General features: G+C 37.9%; 1 protein-coding gene across 1 annotated transcript; it reads right to left on the reverse strand.

The window, feature by feature from the left end:
* Positions 1-722: 722 nt before the first annotated feature.
* Positions 723-2,893, reverse strand: LOC129573469 (uncharacterized). The gene is made up of 4 exons (XM_055453971.1): positions 2,187-2,893; positions 1,804-2,027; positions 1,477-1,711; positions 723-1,402 (listed from the first exon to the last, which is right to left on the reverse strand). Exons 1-4 carry the CDS (start codon positions 2,502-2,504, stop codon positions 1,013-1,015), a joined length of 1,167 nt encoding a protein of 388 aa, XP_055309946.1. The 5' UTR covers positions 2,505-2,893; the 3' UTR covers positions 723-1,012.
* Between the last annotated feature and the right edge of the window lie 12,523 nt (positions 2,894-15,416).

Below are 15,416 nucleotides of genomic sequence, written 5' to 3' on the forward strand. Positions count from 1 at the left end.
CATTTGCGAGTGAAGGATAATGTAAAGTAAACACATTCTAGCAATGTGACTCACATTATAATGACAACAAAATGACTGTGAAAAAGAATTTATGATGCTCGCGCGCGTTTTCCTCGAAAAATAATAATAATCAGTCGGTGTGAAAAAGGATCGGTCGCTTGGCGCGCGTTCGCATCAGCCCACCAGCTTTGATGATAATAATAATAAATGCAACGCCGGTGCTATATTACTTTGCAACGTGTTCGCACGCCAAAAGACACACACACAACATCACATAATAAGCCGTTTAGTTTGAAAAATGGTGTCGGTTTGCAAAAATAGCATGTTTAATGGATTTCAGTAGCCGGGGACCGACACTTTGGTAATTTATTTTACACTCGCAACTGCGAAAGACGAACCGATAAAAACAAGTGGGCAACGCATACACAGACAGCAACGGAAAAGCACCGCATAGCATCTCGGTTGCACTAATGGAAAACCAGGTTCCAAAATTTACTGTGCGATTATTCAGCGTCGAAGGTGAAACACCGAAAATAACCAGAGACGACATTGAAATTTCCATTGTATTGCACATTGAATTCCAATTAAGTACGTTGAATGACATCACATCTCAGGCGATTTTACCCACAAAATTATACCAATTGCCTCGTAAAGATAACAAAAACGACAGTTAAAATGAAAATCTTTCAGCAGGTCTTCCATAAAAAAAACACACACGAAACGATGATAAAATGGTACGACATTTAATTATGCGATGGTCTTTATTTTGGTTTTGTTGAGTGGTCTGAGTTGTTGTTTTTTTTTCGTTTTGCATTTGCTCACGTACACAAATATGCATCTATATCACCGTTTGACAGACGGTGTTTCATTTGCTTAAAACGTACACATTAATCTTAACGATTTAAAATTGCTATTTTAATCAATAATTTCGGAAAATTTAATTATTTACAATGGAAATGTAGAAGAGTTGGATGTAGAAGAGATGTGGGTGGATAGTGTCAGCGTAGTCTGTTTATCTGGTCTTAAAATGCCAATCCTCTCGGAAGGTGCAGTGATTGCCCTGGTGCATAATTTCGATGTTCCAATCGATTTTGCGATAATCATCTGACAGCGCATTGAAACGAAACCCACCGTAGAATGTTTCGTCTTTGTCAATGATAAAATCATTTATAGAGAGGTAGAATACCAAATGGCACCAATTTGTGGTTTTCCAGCCCGGTTGTATGGTGAATGTGATTGGATGAAGACCTTCGGTGAACTGAACGTCAAAATATGTGAAAAACCCGCCAATGTTTGCATTGAAACCACACTCCAAGCAGAATGGCACATCGAACTGTTTGTAGTCGCGCTTTTCAACCGTATACATATTTATGTGCTTGATTGGGCACGCATTTGTCACCACCTGAAACATTTACAAATACCAACACAATCATATCCAAATGTAACTCAACACTATGCATCGTCATCAACACAAACCTGTTCAATTTGCACATACTGTAGATACGGTTCGGAATTAACGGCTCGAATCATTGGTCGCATATCAAATTTATAAACATGTTGCCAGAAATTACTTCGATCGTTCAGCATACTGTTGTTTATAGCCGCAATGTAATAGTTACATTGATCGGGAAACATCAACCCATTTGGCTCCAACCACTTATTTCTCGCATCAATCAATTCGTCTAGCCGATTCTCGCAAAACAACGACTGCCTGTGGTTGCATTTATTAAACGAAACAAAATAAATCTTCATGTAAATTTTTCGGAAATAATCATGGAGTTCATGGTTATTCAATATTCTCACCCGAAAAATGTTGATACAATGATATCAACCTTGGCAACGGGCAACGTGATGCCAGCAACTCGTCCTTTGATCACCGTTATTTTGTGTGACAAATTGTTATCGGCAATAACACGCCGTGTCAATTGAACAATATTCGATGTATCAATCGCATAGACATGCTTTGCACCGGCAATCGCACTGAACATCGACAGAATTCCCATGTCGCAGCTCACATCAAGCACAATCTGTGGAAATGAAAACGAAAATATTTACTCATCTAAAATCAAAATTCATTCACTCAATGGAATATTCTTAAACAGTTTACACACAAAGACCAACAGAATGAACGCAAAAAATGAACGTTTTCAATCGGCAAAAAGGGACAAACAAAATATAGTTCAAACCTTGTCTTTGAATAGATGAGCATTGCCACAAATGGCTTTCCACACTTTTTTCGTGTAGATGACGTTGCGCATTCGCCATTCGTGCGTACGATAATGGGCGCGAAAATCTTTGGAAATATCAATCGATGTCATTTCTTCAATGGCCACATCACAAAATTGCCTTGCGATTTGGGTTGTGCTGTCTTCTCTTTGATTGTCACTCTTCAAACGGGCTAATCCACGGCGCACATTCAATTCAATCTCTTCAGCAACACATTGAATGTCTTTCGGATCACCGCGAAATGACATAAACATATTTTTCTTCCGTTTTGCCAGCATTTTTTCTCCTCTCTCACTGCTTTTGCACACACAAAATGATCGCTTTCTATCGGATGAACAACTGAAATCACTGACAACTTGATTCGAATGTAAATAAACGACTGTAAAGCGTTTGCTTCGGAATGTTTAGCTGTCAAGTGTCAAAGGCAACCGCGCATCAGCGCCTCATGCGAATGAAATGCAAAGCAAACGATCCGAAAAAAAAATACATTTACGTATTGGCACAGCACACATTCATATACAATCATTCGGTTGAATACATTCGATTCATATTCATGAACCTTTTCGGTTGGACAACGACATTTTAATGTTATTCATTTTCTTCTATTCGAATTCGGTAGCAAAAACATAATAAAATGAGGTGGTGATTGAGTGGTACGCAGCAAAATGTAAACACTAAACTAATGACCGGTTCAAAAAGAGAAGCAACCACATCATCTGATCAAAGCATTCTTTGGATATTTCGTGTTACATGACGAAAATTTGCGAAATAACTTCTTGTTCTCATTTTTTTTGTCATTTTGCTCGTTTGTTTGATGTACATGCGTTCGTACGAATAAATACTGTTATCTCTCTCTCGCTCTCTCTCTGTGTGTGTGCGTTTTTTTCTGTCGTCGGTGAGCACATAATGTGAGCATGATGCATCACATTTATTCAAGATTTTCCCTTCGAGAGAGTTGCAAACTGAATCAAAAAAATACATTGATAAACGAACAACGCCGCATTCACAACAAATTTTTTTAGATAGGACACACATACACACTCACAAGCAACAAAGTGTTTAAATATCAAAATAGATATTGTGTTTGTGTCATGGATTGCCTCTGGCGAAATGTCCCTGTCATGCAATCTTCCATTGCGAATGCCGTAGGCAAAACATACAAATACATACACTCTCCCCCCCCCTTCCTTCTCTCTCTCTCGCGTTTATACACGAAAGAGACAGATTCTGCTGCTGCAGCAACAACGACAACAACACGCCGAAAAAATCAACATCAAAAAGAGTGACAGCAGTCAGAGTGGCTTAGTCATTTAATGGAAAACTGGGGTATTGTACATTGAACAAGTCGGTAGAGAGAAAAAAATCAATGCCAACAGCAAAAAAAGAGAATCGAATCGAATGAACGAAACATATTGTCCGTTTGAGTACGTATCATTTGAAGCAACGAATTCAAGAGTATAAGTACGAGTGCCACTGAGTAACGGTAAATAAACGAATACGAGAGTACGTAACGTTCGTATTACATTATCAAACTCCCGCTCACACTGACACAGAGAGAATAGAGTATTTTGGAGTGAAATTCAATGAGTTACATTTTATTAATTTTTTGTTGTTGCTTCGCCTCGTTTTCGAATTTAGTTTGCCCCCCGTTTTTTTCATCTCGCACTTGCTGCCAGCTATGCCATTTATTCATGTGCTCAATTTTTATTTCTATTTGGTTCAGGATCTGGAGATCGAATCAAAGTGAACATGGTGAATAGTTTTGCATGTCACCGAACTGTATGAGTGAGATGTTTCCAATTTAGTTGGAATGGCTCATTGCCGATTGGAATTAAATTTTTGTCAATAACAAAATATAACACTGTTCTGTGCTGCACTTGTCATGAAATCGCCTTTTTCGGATCATTGAGCATTTTGAATCGGTCGACGATGACGATGGCGGCGGTAGCAGCGAATGCGTGCTCCAGTTGCAAAACCATTCGACAAAATATAGCAAATTTGATCTTGACTTGCGTAATACTCATAAATTCATCGGGGAGACAAACAAAAGGGTGCCACCAAATGATGCGAAAATTTTCTAAAATTGTTCGAAAACATTCAGTCGATGCAATCAGCAAATGAAATGGCAAAAACTTGATGGCACAGCCCGGAAGAGAGAAAAAATGGCCGATCAAAAATCTAAGCAAGTCTAATTAATCTTTTCGCTCGTGAAATGGTTCGCATAAAGTTTGACAGCCTTTGTCTGATGTTTGGCTGCACTCGATGTGTTGCCGGCCCAAGATATCGACTCGATTCAATTATCAAAACTACAATTTTTCTCCTCTCTCGTCGGGATTTCATTCCTGAGTTCAATTCCAGAGAGAACAGGGTAATTTCTCTCCGTTTTGGCATTTTCCTCCCGAAATAACGTCATCCCCACTAACAAAAAGCGAAACGGTCAGTGTCAGTTTAGCGTGCTAGAGAGATAGAAAAAGAGATAGAAAGAGCAAAACTTAGCGAGAGATAATCGAAAATCAGTCAATTTGCAGTTATTTATTGCTTTCATACATTTCGTTCGCCAACTTAAACTATACTGAATACTCACACCGACTCACACAGTGTACACAGTTCTATTTTTTTATGTATGCAATTTGGCTTGTGGATTGGTTTGTTGGCGCGTTGCATAAACCCGATCTGATGCTTTTTGCCCGCACACCGAGCATGAAAAATTTATTCAAACAACAAGTGAATTTGTTGCGGAAAATGAAATTAGTTTCAGCTTTTACACAGTTTCGGGTCGCGACTCATGCATTTCGTTGTGTGGCTTTGTTCATTTTCTGTCGGCGCGACACAAGCCAACCAACAAAAAAACAGCAACACCAACAACAGAGAATCTAAAATGGCATCAGATTTTATCTAGTTCGCCGTGATATACACTTCAATTTTTTTTGCCCGCTCGCTCGCTTGCTTGTTTGGCGGCAGCGGTGGTGGTGGCGGCGGCAACGACGGCGTGTTCACTGTTGGATTGGTTTGGAATTGCGCGTGCAAATGTTGACGCCATCGATATTGACCGAGAAGGTTTTTGTTGTCGGAATGCGTCCGATATTGTTAAAATTGATGAATTTATTATAAGATTTTGCAATGAGATTTATGGCGTCGATGGGAAATGGTGGTTCGCAAGCAATGTGTGTTTGTGTGTGTGTATACGGTACGCGCACCATTATTCGAGCACACCAACAATGCAATCCATTTACTCGCGTAAACGTGATCGGTAATTTTCTCGGATATTTGCATTTTGCATGTGCTGAATAGTCAATTTGCCTGACGAAATTTATTTGTATTCAGTTTTTTGCTTACAAATGTTTATGCATTCGACAATATTGTTGTTCAGCGGTTTGAATTTAAAATCATAGATAGACAAACTGATGACCATTGCAATCGCAATCGCAATCGCAATCCCACACACACACACACACACACACACACACACACACAAACAAATCCGGAGCCGAATGCACGAGAATAAAACATGAGCGGGGAAGAAAAACTTTGCCATTTCGAAAATGAAATGCCATGATCCGAATTATTATGATTGGCTTGCCTCAAAGCAATGCCAATTTTTTTTTTCATATACAAAATCAACAGTCAACGTCACACCATCATCTCGATTAACTTGACGAAAGGGAGTGAAAGAGAAAGCAGAACAAGAAAAAAAATCGCAAAATTGACAATTCAAATGTATAAATATTTACTCGGAAAAATGTGTGCCGAGCAAAGCGCTGTGATGTGATTTTGAATTTTTTTTATCGATGAATTAGTAAAATCGCGTCAGATTTGAGCATTCAGTGGTGGTTTTTTTTCTCGCTGTACCATAATAATCAAAAGGGAAATAACTCGTTGGTTCTTTTTTATCGCTCGTCCAACGTCATTTCAGATGCAAATGGATATTTTTCTCCTGAAAAAAATGCCACTGACCACATGATGAATATGCAATTTTAAATAATTCATAGAAATATTTGTCGGAACGCAGAGAAAAAACACTCGCTAGACAATTTGGAATCATATGAAAAAAAGAGGAGAAAAAACACGCATGTGTTTTTTTTGCGATGTGAATAGAAAAAATGCACACGATGATCAAGTCAATGCGATATACGATTCCATTTAGAAAAATTTAATTTGAATGGAAAATTGTGGTTGAGTATGGTGTAGATTTTATATACACGCAATTCACACTTGCCCCGCGTATGCTGTGGAAAATGGTGACACGCAAAAATTCATTGGCTTGCTGCTGCTGCTGCTGCTGCTGCTGCCGCCTTTCAAAAAAAGTTTTCATTCGAAAAACGAAATGAGATGTGTGTAAGAGTGTATAATAAAATAAAAATGTCATGTGACATAAAAATTGCTTCGCAGTTGATTGGCGTTGATCACGCACACTTCGTAAGTGAAACCAGATATAACATACATACGAGATCTGTTGATTATTATGAGAGCACGTTATTTCTTGCGTATTATTTTCCATTCGGTTTTTCCAATTTGCTCGCAATTCCATTTAACATGTAGTTTGTGTGTGCGAGTGTGTGATCACATACCGGCCTTTAAATTTCCCACACTTATTACGCGTCCCATGCTAGGTGCTTTCGCTTTAATTATTGTACAATCATTTCAGTGCCACGTACTCGAACCGGATCGAAATATCGCATCTACGTCGTGTACAAACTGAATACAACGGAGCAGGAACAAAAAAAAATAACTAGAGTAGAATTTCAAATTTATCGTTGGCTTGTTCAGTTGTCGTATCGATGCAATGCCGTTGCACCAGCCACTATGCCATCTACGTTACGAATTTTCACAGCACAAACACAATGGTTAGTGTGCCATGCACATTTAATTGGTTGTATGTATGTGCAAGCTTATTGGCGCCGCTTTTAATAAAATGATATCGAAACAACAATCAGGCGACAGAGAGAGCGAGAAAAAAACACCGACACCTACAACAACTCAACAACACCATTATTATTAAAAAAAACTAATTGAAACGAAAATGGGATATGAAATCCAGTGCGTTATAGTTTGTTGGTGGTATTTTTTTTTCTCGGTTCTATTTGAAGTGATGAAAATAAGTTATTCTTGTTGTTATGAAAAATCGATAGATTCACTAATGACAATTCCCTGGCGAATGGCAGACGAAAACCGCGTGTGCACGACACATTACAGAAACAATTAGAAATATAATTTTAATTTTACATTTCACAGCTATGACTCTAATGCTCAATTTATTATCATCGTAAATTTTTTACGAAATGTGTTGTATGCCATGCCGTAACTGCTTCTCTAATTGATACTTTTGCTTCTATTTTTATGCTGTTCCCCATTTATTCTCCAGCCGTAAATTAAAAGTTTTGTGGTTTTACAGGAAAAATAAAAGGAAGACGAAGAAGATTGAATGTGAGATATGAAATGTCGATGTATGTGGATTGGCGAACGGTGCACCTGAGCCATTTTACACCGGTTGAGAGGAAGTGTCTACAGATTTGTGTACCTCTCTTGTGCGCTTCACCCGTTCAAAATGGTTGCTGTTTACGTTGAACTTGCAAGGCCTATACGCTTGATGCATGATTTGATTATAAGAAGCCAGCCATTCTTGTCTGCGACCGACCGTTCATTGACATTAGCGGCCGAGTGTTTGTGTGTGTATGTGAGTGTACGTAGGTGGAAGCGGCGGTGCCGGCATTAAAATGATAATGTAAACGTGAAATGATGGTGGCAAAAAGGTGCTCAGGAATCGTTCTTCCTACCGGAAAACGAAGTCAAATGACATCCGGCTGTTGTAGCTTCTACTATGTATCGAATTTGGTTTTCGTTTTTTTTTATTTCTCTGCTTGCCTCTGAACCAGACTGTCTGCGAATCCACCGACAAATTTCCATCGCTCTATGCACATTGCATATACTCTCTCTCTCTCTCTCTCTCTCTCTCTCTCTCTCTCTCTCTCTCTGTGTGTGTGTGTATGCATTACTCTGTATCAGCCGCCACATTCGAAAGTCATTACACGTTTGGCAAAACCGCCCATTTTATTATTAAATTTTTGATACAGTCAACGATCGACACACCCACAATTCGATCCAACAACTCTCATTCACATTTCACTTCTATCTCAATGCCAAAGTCATCCGAGAGACGCACTATCAACGGGGAGAAAATTAGTACGCAATTTGTAAAATAGGTTTTGAACTCGTTGAATTATGCAAATGAGTGGTAGTACACTACCGTATTTACTGTATCAAATATTAATCGTACAATTTGGTTGTTCATTGCAATTGTTTACGTCTTGAAATGCATAGAAAACGGGGTTCTGAATGACAAACGAGACTGGAGAGAGAGAAAAAAAAGTTTTAAAAAAATATGTGTGTTGAGGATTCTGCCGAACGGCTGAGCGAATCGATTGGTGTTCAAATTTAAATGGCGTGAAACGGCGGAAATGGAAGGGTTTTGATCGATAGTAATTGAATTAGCCGGCGCGCACACACTGTGCACACTGCTCATGCATTGTCTTGTTCATGCTGCCACGACTCTCTTCGTTTGCATTTAAATTGAACCCAGCTCGGCTGGTTTGCATACATAACATTTTTGTCAATGAATTTCGTACGGAAGAGAGAGAAAAAAGTGGGGTATTGTTTTTTTTTTCTCCATAACCGGCGCATGAATTATTCTGCCTCACGGTTTTTTTTAGATGAATATTCAAATCTTGGCAAATTTGCCGAAATGTCTTCGGGTAGGGCGATTTCAATTGTAGATTTTATGTAGGTACTTTAATGTAGTGTTTTTACTTTTTTTCTACAATTATTTTTGGGCCACTACAATAACTGTAGGTGCTTCTACAATTATTTTTGTGCCACTACAATTAATTCTTGGTTACTAAAATTATTAAAACACGTTTTATAGCAGTTTATAGCAGTTTTATTCCCATATTAAATATTAAACTCCCCTGGAGCCAAATAAGTTGTTGAAAACATCAAGGATCGGATGACTGATTTGAATTCTACATTTTTTCTACAATTTTATGGACCCCAGAAACGATAGAAAATAGATTTAGTTTGTGGAAAGTTCGATTTGGGGCCAAGATTTGAGTATTACCGATTTTGGACCAATTTTCATGACTCGTCCCGATATCGAACGAACGGGCAGACATATTTGAAAACAGACAATTGATCTGAATGCTACAATTTATCTACAATTTTTTGGAACCATTCTTCATTCGAAAAAAAATTCGATTTGTAGAAAATACGTTTTTTGACCAAGATTTGAGTTGTTCCATTTTATAGCAGTTTTTCGATAGCCGATTACTCAAAAAAATTGTTCCTACATAAAAAAAGTAAAAACACTACATTAAAGTACATAAAATCTACAATTGAAATCGCCCTACCCGAAGGAATTCGGCAAATTTGCCAAGATTTGAATATTCATCTTTTTTTTTCCTGTTATTCGATTTCTGTTTGCCGGCTTGTGGTGCATTGGCTAAGAGGCTGATATGTTTTCCTGCCCTTCTTTGATTGCGATTTATGTTTTTTGTACATTCAATTTTCTATTGTGTTGCCGGAGCATCGTAGGTGGCCGGCAATATGCGAGCGTTTGAACAAACACCACATCGTCCGGGAGAAGAAGCGAAGCAAAAATGAAAAAAAACGTGATGAATTATTTATTTGCACAAACAAATGAAAATCGAAGTTGGATAGCGGAATGAATGTCTATGTATAATTGTATATATATACGGAAACTGAATTAAATTCATGACTTAATGTTTATTCAGTCTGACTGTTGGTGGCGAGAGAGGCAAAAGTGTGAAGTCTTTTTCCATTCTCTCCGGCACAGAAAAGAAAAAAAAATGAATATAATTTCGTGTTCATTTCTCATCTCAAATGGTATCTTGGCAACGGGCCCAAGTATCCAAAGATGCTTGCATTTTTTTTCTTCTGTTTTGCACATGAAAGTGATCGCTTCAAAATAAAGCATAAACAGTCATATTTGAAAACTAACAACGGCAAAAGAGACGAAAAATAAACAAAACACGGAAAAATATAAATCTTTTCATTTCCTGTTTCAACACACCTTTTTCTCGGTTCGCACACCCTCTCAGAGGAAAAATGGCAGCGATATAAATATGACGCGCGTGAAAATTATAATAAATAATTTAGTATGTAAATAAAGTGGGAACATTTACCAAGTGCACCGAAGCGAATGAAACGGAATACCTTGAAATATTGCGTCTTTTATTTAACGCAATTTACAATTGTTCACAATGTCGTAAGTTCCGTTTAGATTAGTGTCTTTTCTGTTTGCATCTCTGGTCGTCTTAGAACTGGTGACGACGACGACGACGACGATGCTTGAATAGACCGAAACGTAATGAAAATTGAATGTAACGTCCGTCTAACGACTCTTATTCCCGTGAGCTCATTTTCACGGACTAGATTCGCGCTTGCAAACAAACGTAAACGAACTTACAAATGTATACATTTACTATTTAATTTAAATTCAACGAGCAGCAACGTATAATTATAGTAAATAAAAAAAAATGGTGTTACGACGATACACAAAAGGTTTCGCGTCGTGGAAAAAGTGACGGTGAGCGGCCGCTGTGTGAGAGAGAGAACGCACACCACGCGCACAACAACTCAATAAATATGTTACAGCAAAATTATTTGGTAGTTTGGTCGTTTAGTGCAAAACACCCTGGCCATTTAGGATCGATGTAAATATTACACATCCGAGTACATTTTGATAGCTATATCACGCCGTATAATTTAATATCGCACATTAAATTATACCCTGGGGTATATTTCACTCACTCTCTTGCACTCTCTCTCTATCGCACTCACTCACACGCATACACACACACAATTGTTGGTATTTTTATGGGCTGCAGACCAACGCTTTGAAAACGGAAAGCGATATCACATGGTGCGTACACCATTCGCATCGACCGACCATTCTAACCAAATTAAGTGTCAATTTGAACAGTGCGCCTTTGCGATCAATGATATGCTTCAACCGATGAAATTCGACAACATTTCGCTCTTGGCCTGTGTTTACGACTACACACACATACATATGCCATCCAGACGTGAAATGAAATAGTTTTACGGTGTTGAGCGAAAAAAGGATTCTTATCTAGTAAATGGTTTTTTTTTATCGGGCATTTGTTACAGGCTCCGAAATCGATAATTTATGTACAAGACGAAACCAGAAACGTGGCAACTTTAACCGCAAATTGAGTCACATATCATCGCATCCAGGAGAAAGAAGAGCGTGACGACAAAAAAAAACCGCCCATTCGATAGAGAGTACTTTGCGATTGCAATTTCGTGAATGCTTTTTCGGGCTTCAAGACACCGGTTCGAGTTCAAATAACCTTTTCAAATTTTAAACTAAAAGAGGAACTGAAACCATATTCTCTCATCTAAACATCTTTATGGCCATATCCTTGAAAGCATATAAAAGGCAACGTATACACACTGAGTACAACGACGACACGAATAGAATGTCACATAAAAATAGACCCATTTGCGATTGCCATATCATAAAGATCCATGTGAAACATACACACACTAAAGCCCTCAGTGCTGTAAATCAATATTAAATGAATGCGTTCGCTTTTATTTCATACAGCACATGAATAAACGAATATGGCTTTCAAACTGCAATCACATTTGTCTTATGGATTTTGTCGTCCACATTTATTTTACACAACGAACGGATCCACATTGACGCGCGGAGTACACCATGCTCATCATCAGTTCAGTCGTCGGGGTAGTGTAACTTAATAGCTCTTTATTTGAATAAAATAATATCAGTTTTGAGCAAGTCTACAGCTACGCCAAATCACTCGTGTACTGAATTTTCACTGGGGGATGATGGAAATGCAAACGCATTCACACACGTATCACGAAGTGCCGGCACACAATATCGCTTTAGATGGAGCCTTTTTGTTTAATGTGTACGAAGAACATTGATGCACGCATATGTTTATTTAATATTCTGTTTGAATGGAAATCGCCTTCAATGCGATGGTCGCCACAGTTCACCATCGCCAAAGAAGGCAACGATGAGAGCGCAAATCCTTCAGCATCATTTTGTATGCCACATCATCTTTATGTTGAAGCACTTCCCCCTTCTCTCTTTCTCTCGCTCTGCGTCAGAAAACAATAGAAATGATTTTGTCGATAGCAACTATTGCATTCGTTAAAGTCTAAACGGAACCAAGCCGTATAGACGCGTTCATCCGTCTGCATACTGTTTTATTGTTATGTTTCTCATGGTGCTAAGAACGATGTAGCTTCGTCGGTAAATTCAAAATAAATACCAGAAACACATGCTTTCTCGACATGAAATACTTATAAAACATGTGTATAAAACCCTAAGAGTGCATTTGGGGACGCGCCTATGTTCGTATATTTTGACCATACTTTGGAGCAATTTCCATGTTTTGTATAAGATTCTTTGTGAGAATGTGAACCCGACGCAAAACATTTTCCGAAGATTTTCTACTCTTGAGTTCGATTTCATTCGATGTTGACATGATCTTGACTATCTTTAAAAAAAATGTTCAAACATCGAAATCCTTGGGTTAAATATGTGCAACCAGTTAAGTCGTCTGCATCACCTTCGTCTATCTCAATGAGTCATCAGTCGAAAGAACTTCATTTGAATGTTATTTCTTCCGTTCGTCATCACGTATGATCTGTATCGTATATTTGGTTTGTTTTTGCCCCGTTTGAATAGCCCTCTCATAGCGCTGAGAATATGAAACAATAAAGTGAACATAATAAAAGAAAAGCCATTGAATCAGACAGAATTGGATTGTATAAGGAGCCAAAAGGCATGACATAACGTGTAAACAACGCACATTACCGTACCATCCAGTTGTCGTTGGTTGGTTGGTGATGGTGCTGTTGTTCATTTTGCCGAGTTGTTTTCTTAATTATTTACACAGATGATTTATTAAATGGCAAACGAATAGGCGTGCACCCCACGCAGCATATGTGCTCATAGCGTCTAGAACAATGTCGATCTCGACAATCTTATTACAAGCGCAGGACATGCATCTGAAATTTTAATATAACTGCTACAAGTCATTTTCGAGCTTTCTTTCACTCTGTTTCTCTCTGTCTGTCTCTTTTCCGTTTGTTGCGTTGCATGCAAATGCGACGTGTCTGGATGTGGATGTGTATATGAATTTACATTTGCCACCCATCTGAAAACGTGTGCAAATTTACGAACACACTCGTCGTCGTAAAATGAACGGTTTTTCTTTTTGTAACTCTCCAAGAAAAAGTGTCCTGCGTAAGACTGCTGGTGAATAATTCATTTTAGTGTCAGCTTTGCTGCGTCGAGGGAAAATTGTACATCAAGTTGAACTTTTCTTAAACACTCTTTTCTAATGGTTTAAATTAAAATACTTGACAGGAAATGAACTTTTTCGTGGAATTCACCCACAAACGCTACATTGCCCAGCAATGTTGCCCTTATAAAGTACCATTTTCATTAAGCTAATGAGAAACATTTCCATTATCCAATTGTCATTTGAATTTTGAGTCTTTAAAACACTTGTTGAGCATTTTTAAGTCAATTGAAACTATTATCTCGTTGCTGGTATTTTTGTCGGTTCTTGTGAAATTGCTAAGTAGACCACTAAATTGTGGCACCTGATCGTATAGCTTGAATTTTATGCATTTGCACCTAATTGAATCAGATTGATCGTAAAGCATGACATTTTACAAGCTCAGATGTTGCACTAAACTCAAGAATGGTTCTTTCTTCAGCAGTGACCATGACCATTTCGTTCTGCAATGACACTTTATGTCTTCATTTTATATTGTAATTTTCGTTCGTTCGAAGAACCAAAACAATGGACAAATAAATCATGAGAGGGAAAAAAATCCGTATGAAAATGACAATGCCAACGAAATATATAGCTATTGGCCAATTATTCACAGCCCAAAAGAGAAATATAAAATAAGATTTGCCCATATATTTCTCTCTTTCTTTTGGGTCATGTTTTCCTTATGCGTTCGCAATCAAAATAACTTTCTACCAAACTTCGCCCATTAATTTCACAGACAATAGACTTCACAACTTTGAGAATGTTTGAAATTTCGGCAAAAAAAAAAAATTATGACATTCGGCCGACGCTTTGATTTTGACCATTTGAAAAATATAGAAATCTCGAATCAAGTCAAGAACACAAATGGCACGTGGATGAATTTATACAATCATTTTTTTTTGTCGTCGTCGATATATCTGTCAGAGTTTTATAACTGTCTATGATACACAGACACACAGCCCACGTAAAACTATAGTTTAAGTGTCATAAAAGTCACATATAAAACACATTATGCAGATATTATTATACTTTTGTTATTAAAATTATGTCGTTGTGTTGCGATGCGCGAGCGATATTTGATATGCCCAATTCATATGCAGAATGACTTTTACGTCTTTCGCTTCAGCAGCTCTGTCTATCTCTTTCTCTCTATTTATTCCTTTCGCTCTATCTCTTTCTCTATTTCGCCAATTCTCTCAGTCAAACGAAAATATATGAACTTGACAAATGTTGAACATATGATTTGGCAAACTATCATGGCAAGGCGCGTTCGGCGTGTTTGAATGCCGTCTTCATATCATGAAAATTTTGCGATCAATTTCACTACAATCTTGCGTTGCACGCACAATGGAATGACTGTAATCAACTAATCCATCAAATCATCGTTTTTTCTTTGCCTTCAGCAAAGCAATCATGCAAAATGGAAATATTTTTTCTGACAGCAAGCCCAATCCTCATGTACTTTTCCCATAAAATTTGTTTTAGAAACTGTTTGATCCGAGAAAGATTACGAGAAAACAAGGTGCCTTACTTCCGTAAGGTAATCTTTTCTACACTCCCCAATACATTGTGACAACATTTTTTGCGTACAGTTTACAGCGTCCTACCCTACGACCCTAAAATAACGCTAGATTTCGCGATTTTCGGCGTTCAAAAATCGAAGAAAAAAGAACTGATTTTTGGTGGGTAAAAAATCTGGGGCAATCCCAATACTTTTCTGACACGACATGGTCGTGTGGAAAAGTAATAGGGAGTCAGAATTGACATCAAATTAATAGTAAACGGTTTTATAATTAGATGATTTACATCCGCTACGATGTTAATACTATGTGC

This window comes from Sitodiplosis mosellana, unplaced genomic scaffold, assembly GCF_009176505.1.
Source record: "Sitodiplosis mosellana isolate CC-2019 unplaced genomic scaffold, AAFC_SMos_1.0 Smas_scaffold_1, whole genome shotgun sequence".
NCBI classification, from domain to species: Eukaryota; Metazoa; Arthropoda; class Insecta; order Diptera; family Cecidomyiidae; genus Sitodiplosis; species Sitodiplosis mosellana.

What these genes read in the sequence shown, in the direction of transcription:
- LOC129573469 (XM_055453971.1), bottom strand. Translation starts at nt 2,504, where the DNA reads ATGCTGGCAAAACGGAAGAAAAATATGTTTATGTCATTTCGCGGTGAT. An exon ending in CTCATCTATTCAAAGACAAG is followed by an intron (nt 2,028 to 2,186) that starts GTTTGAACTATA and finishes TCATTTCCACAG; the next exon opens with ATTGTGCTTGATGTGAGCTG. An exon ending in AGTATGTGCAAATTGAACAG is followed by an intron (nt 1,403 to 1,476) that starts GTTTGTGTTGAT and finishes TAAATGTTTCAG; the next exon opens with GTGGTGACAAATGCGTGCCC.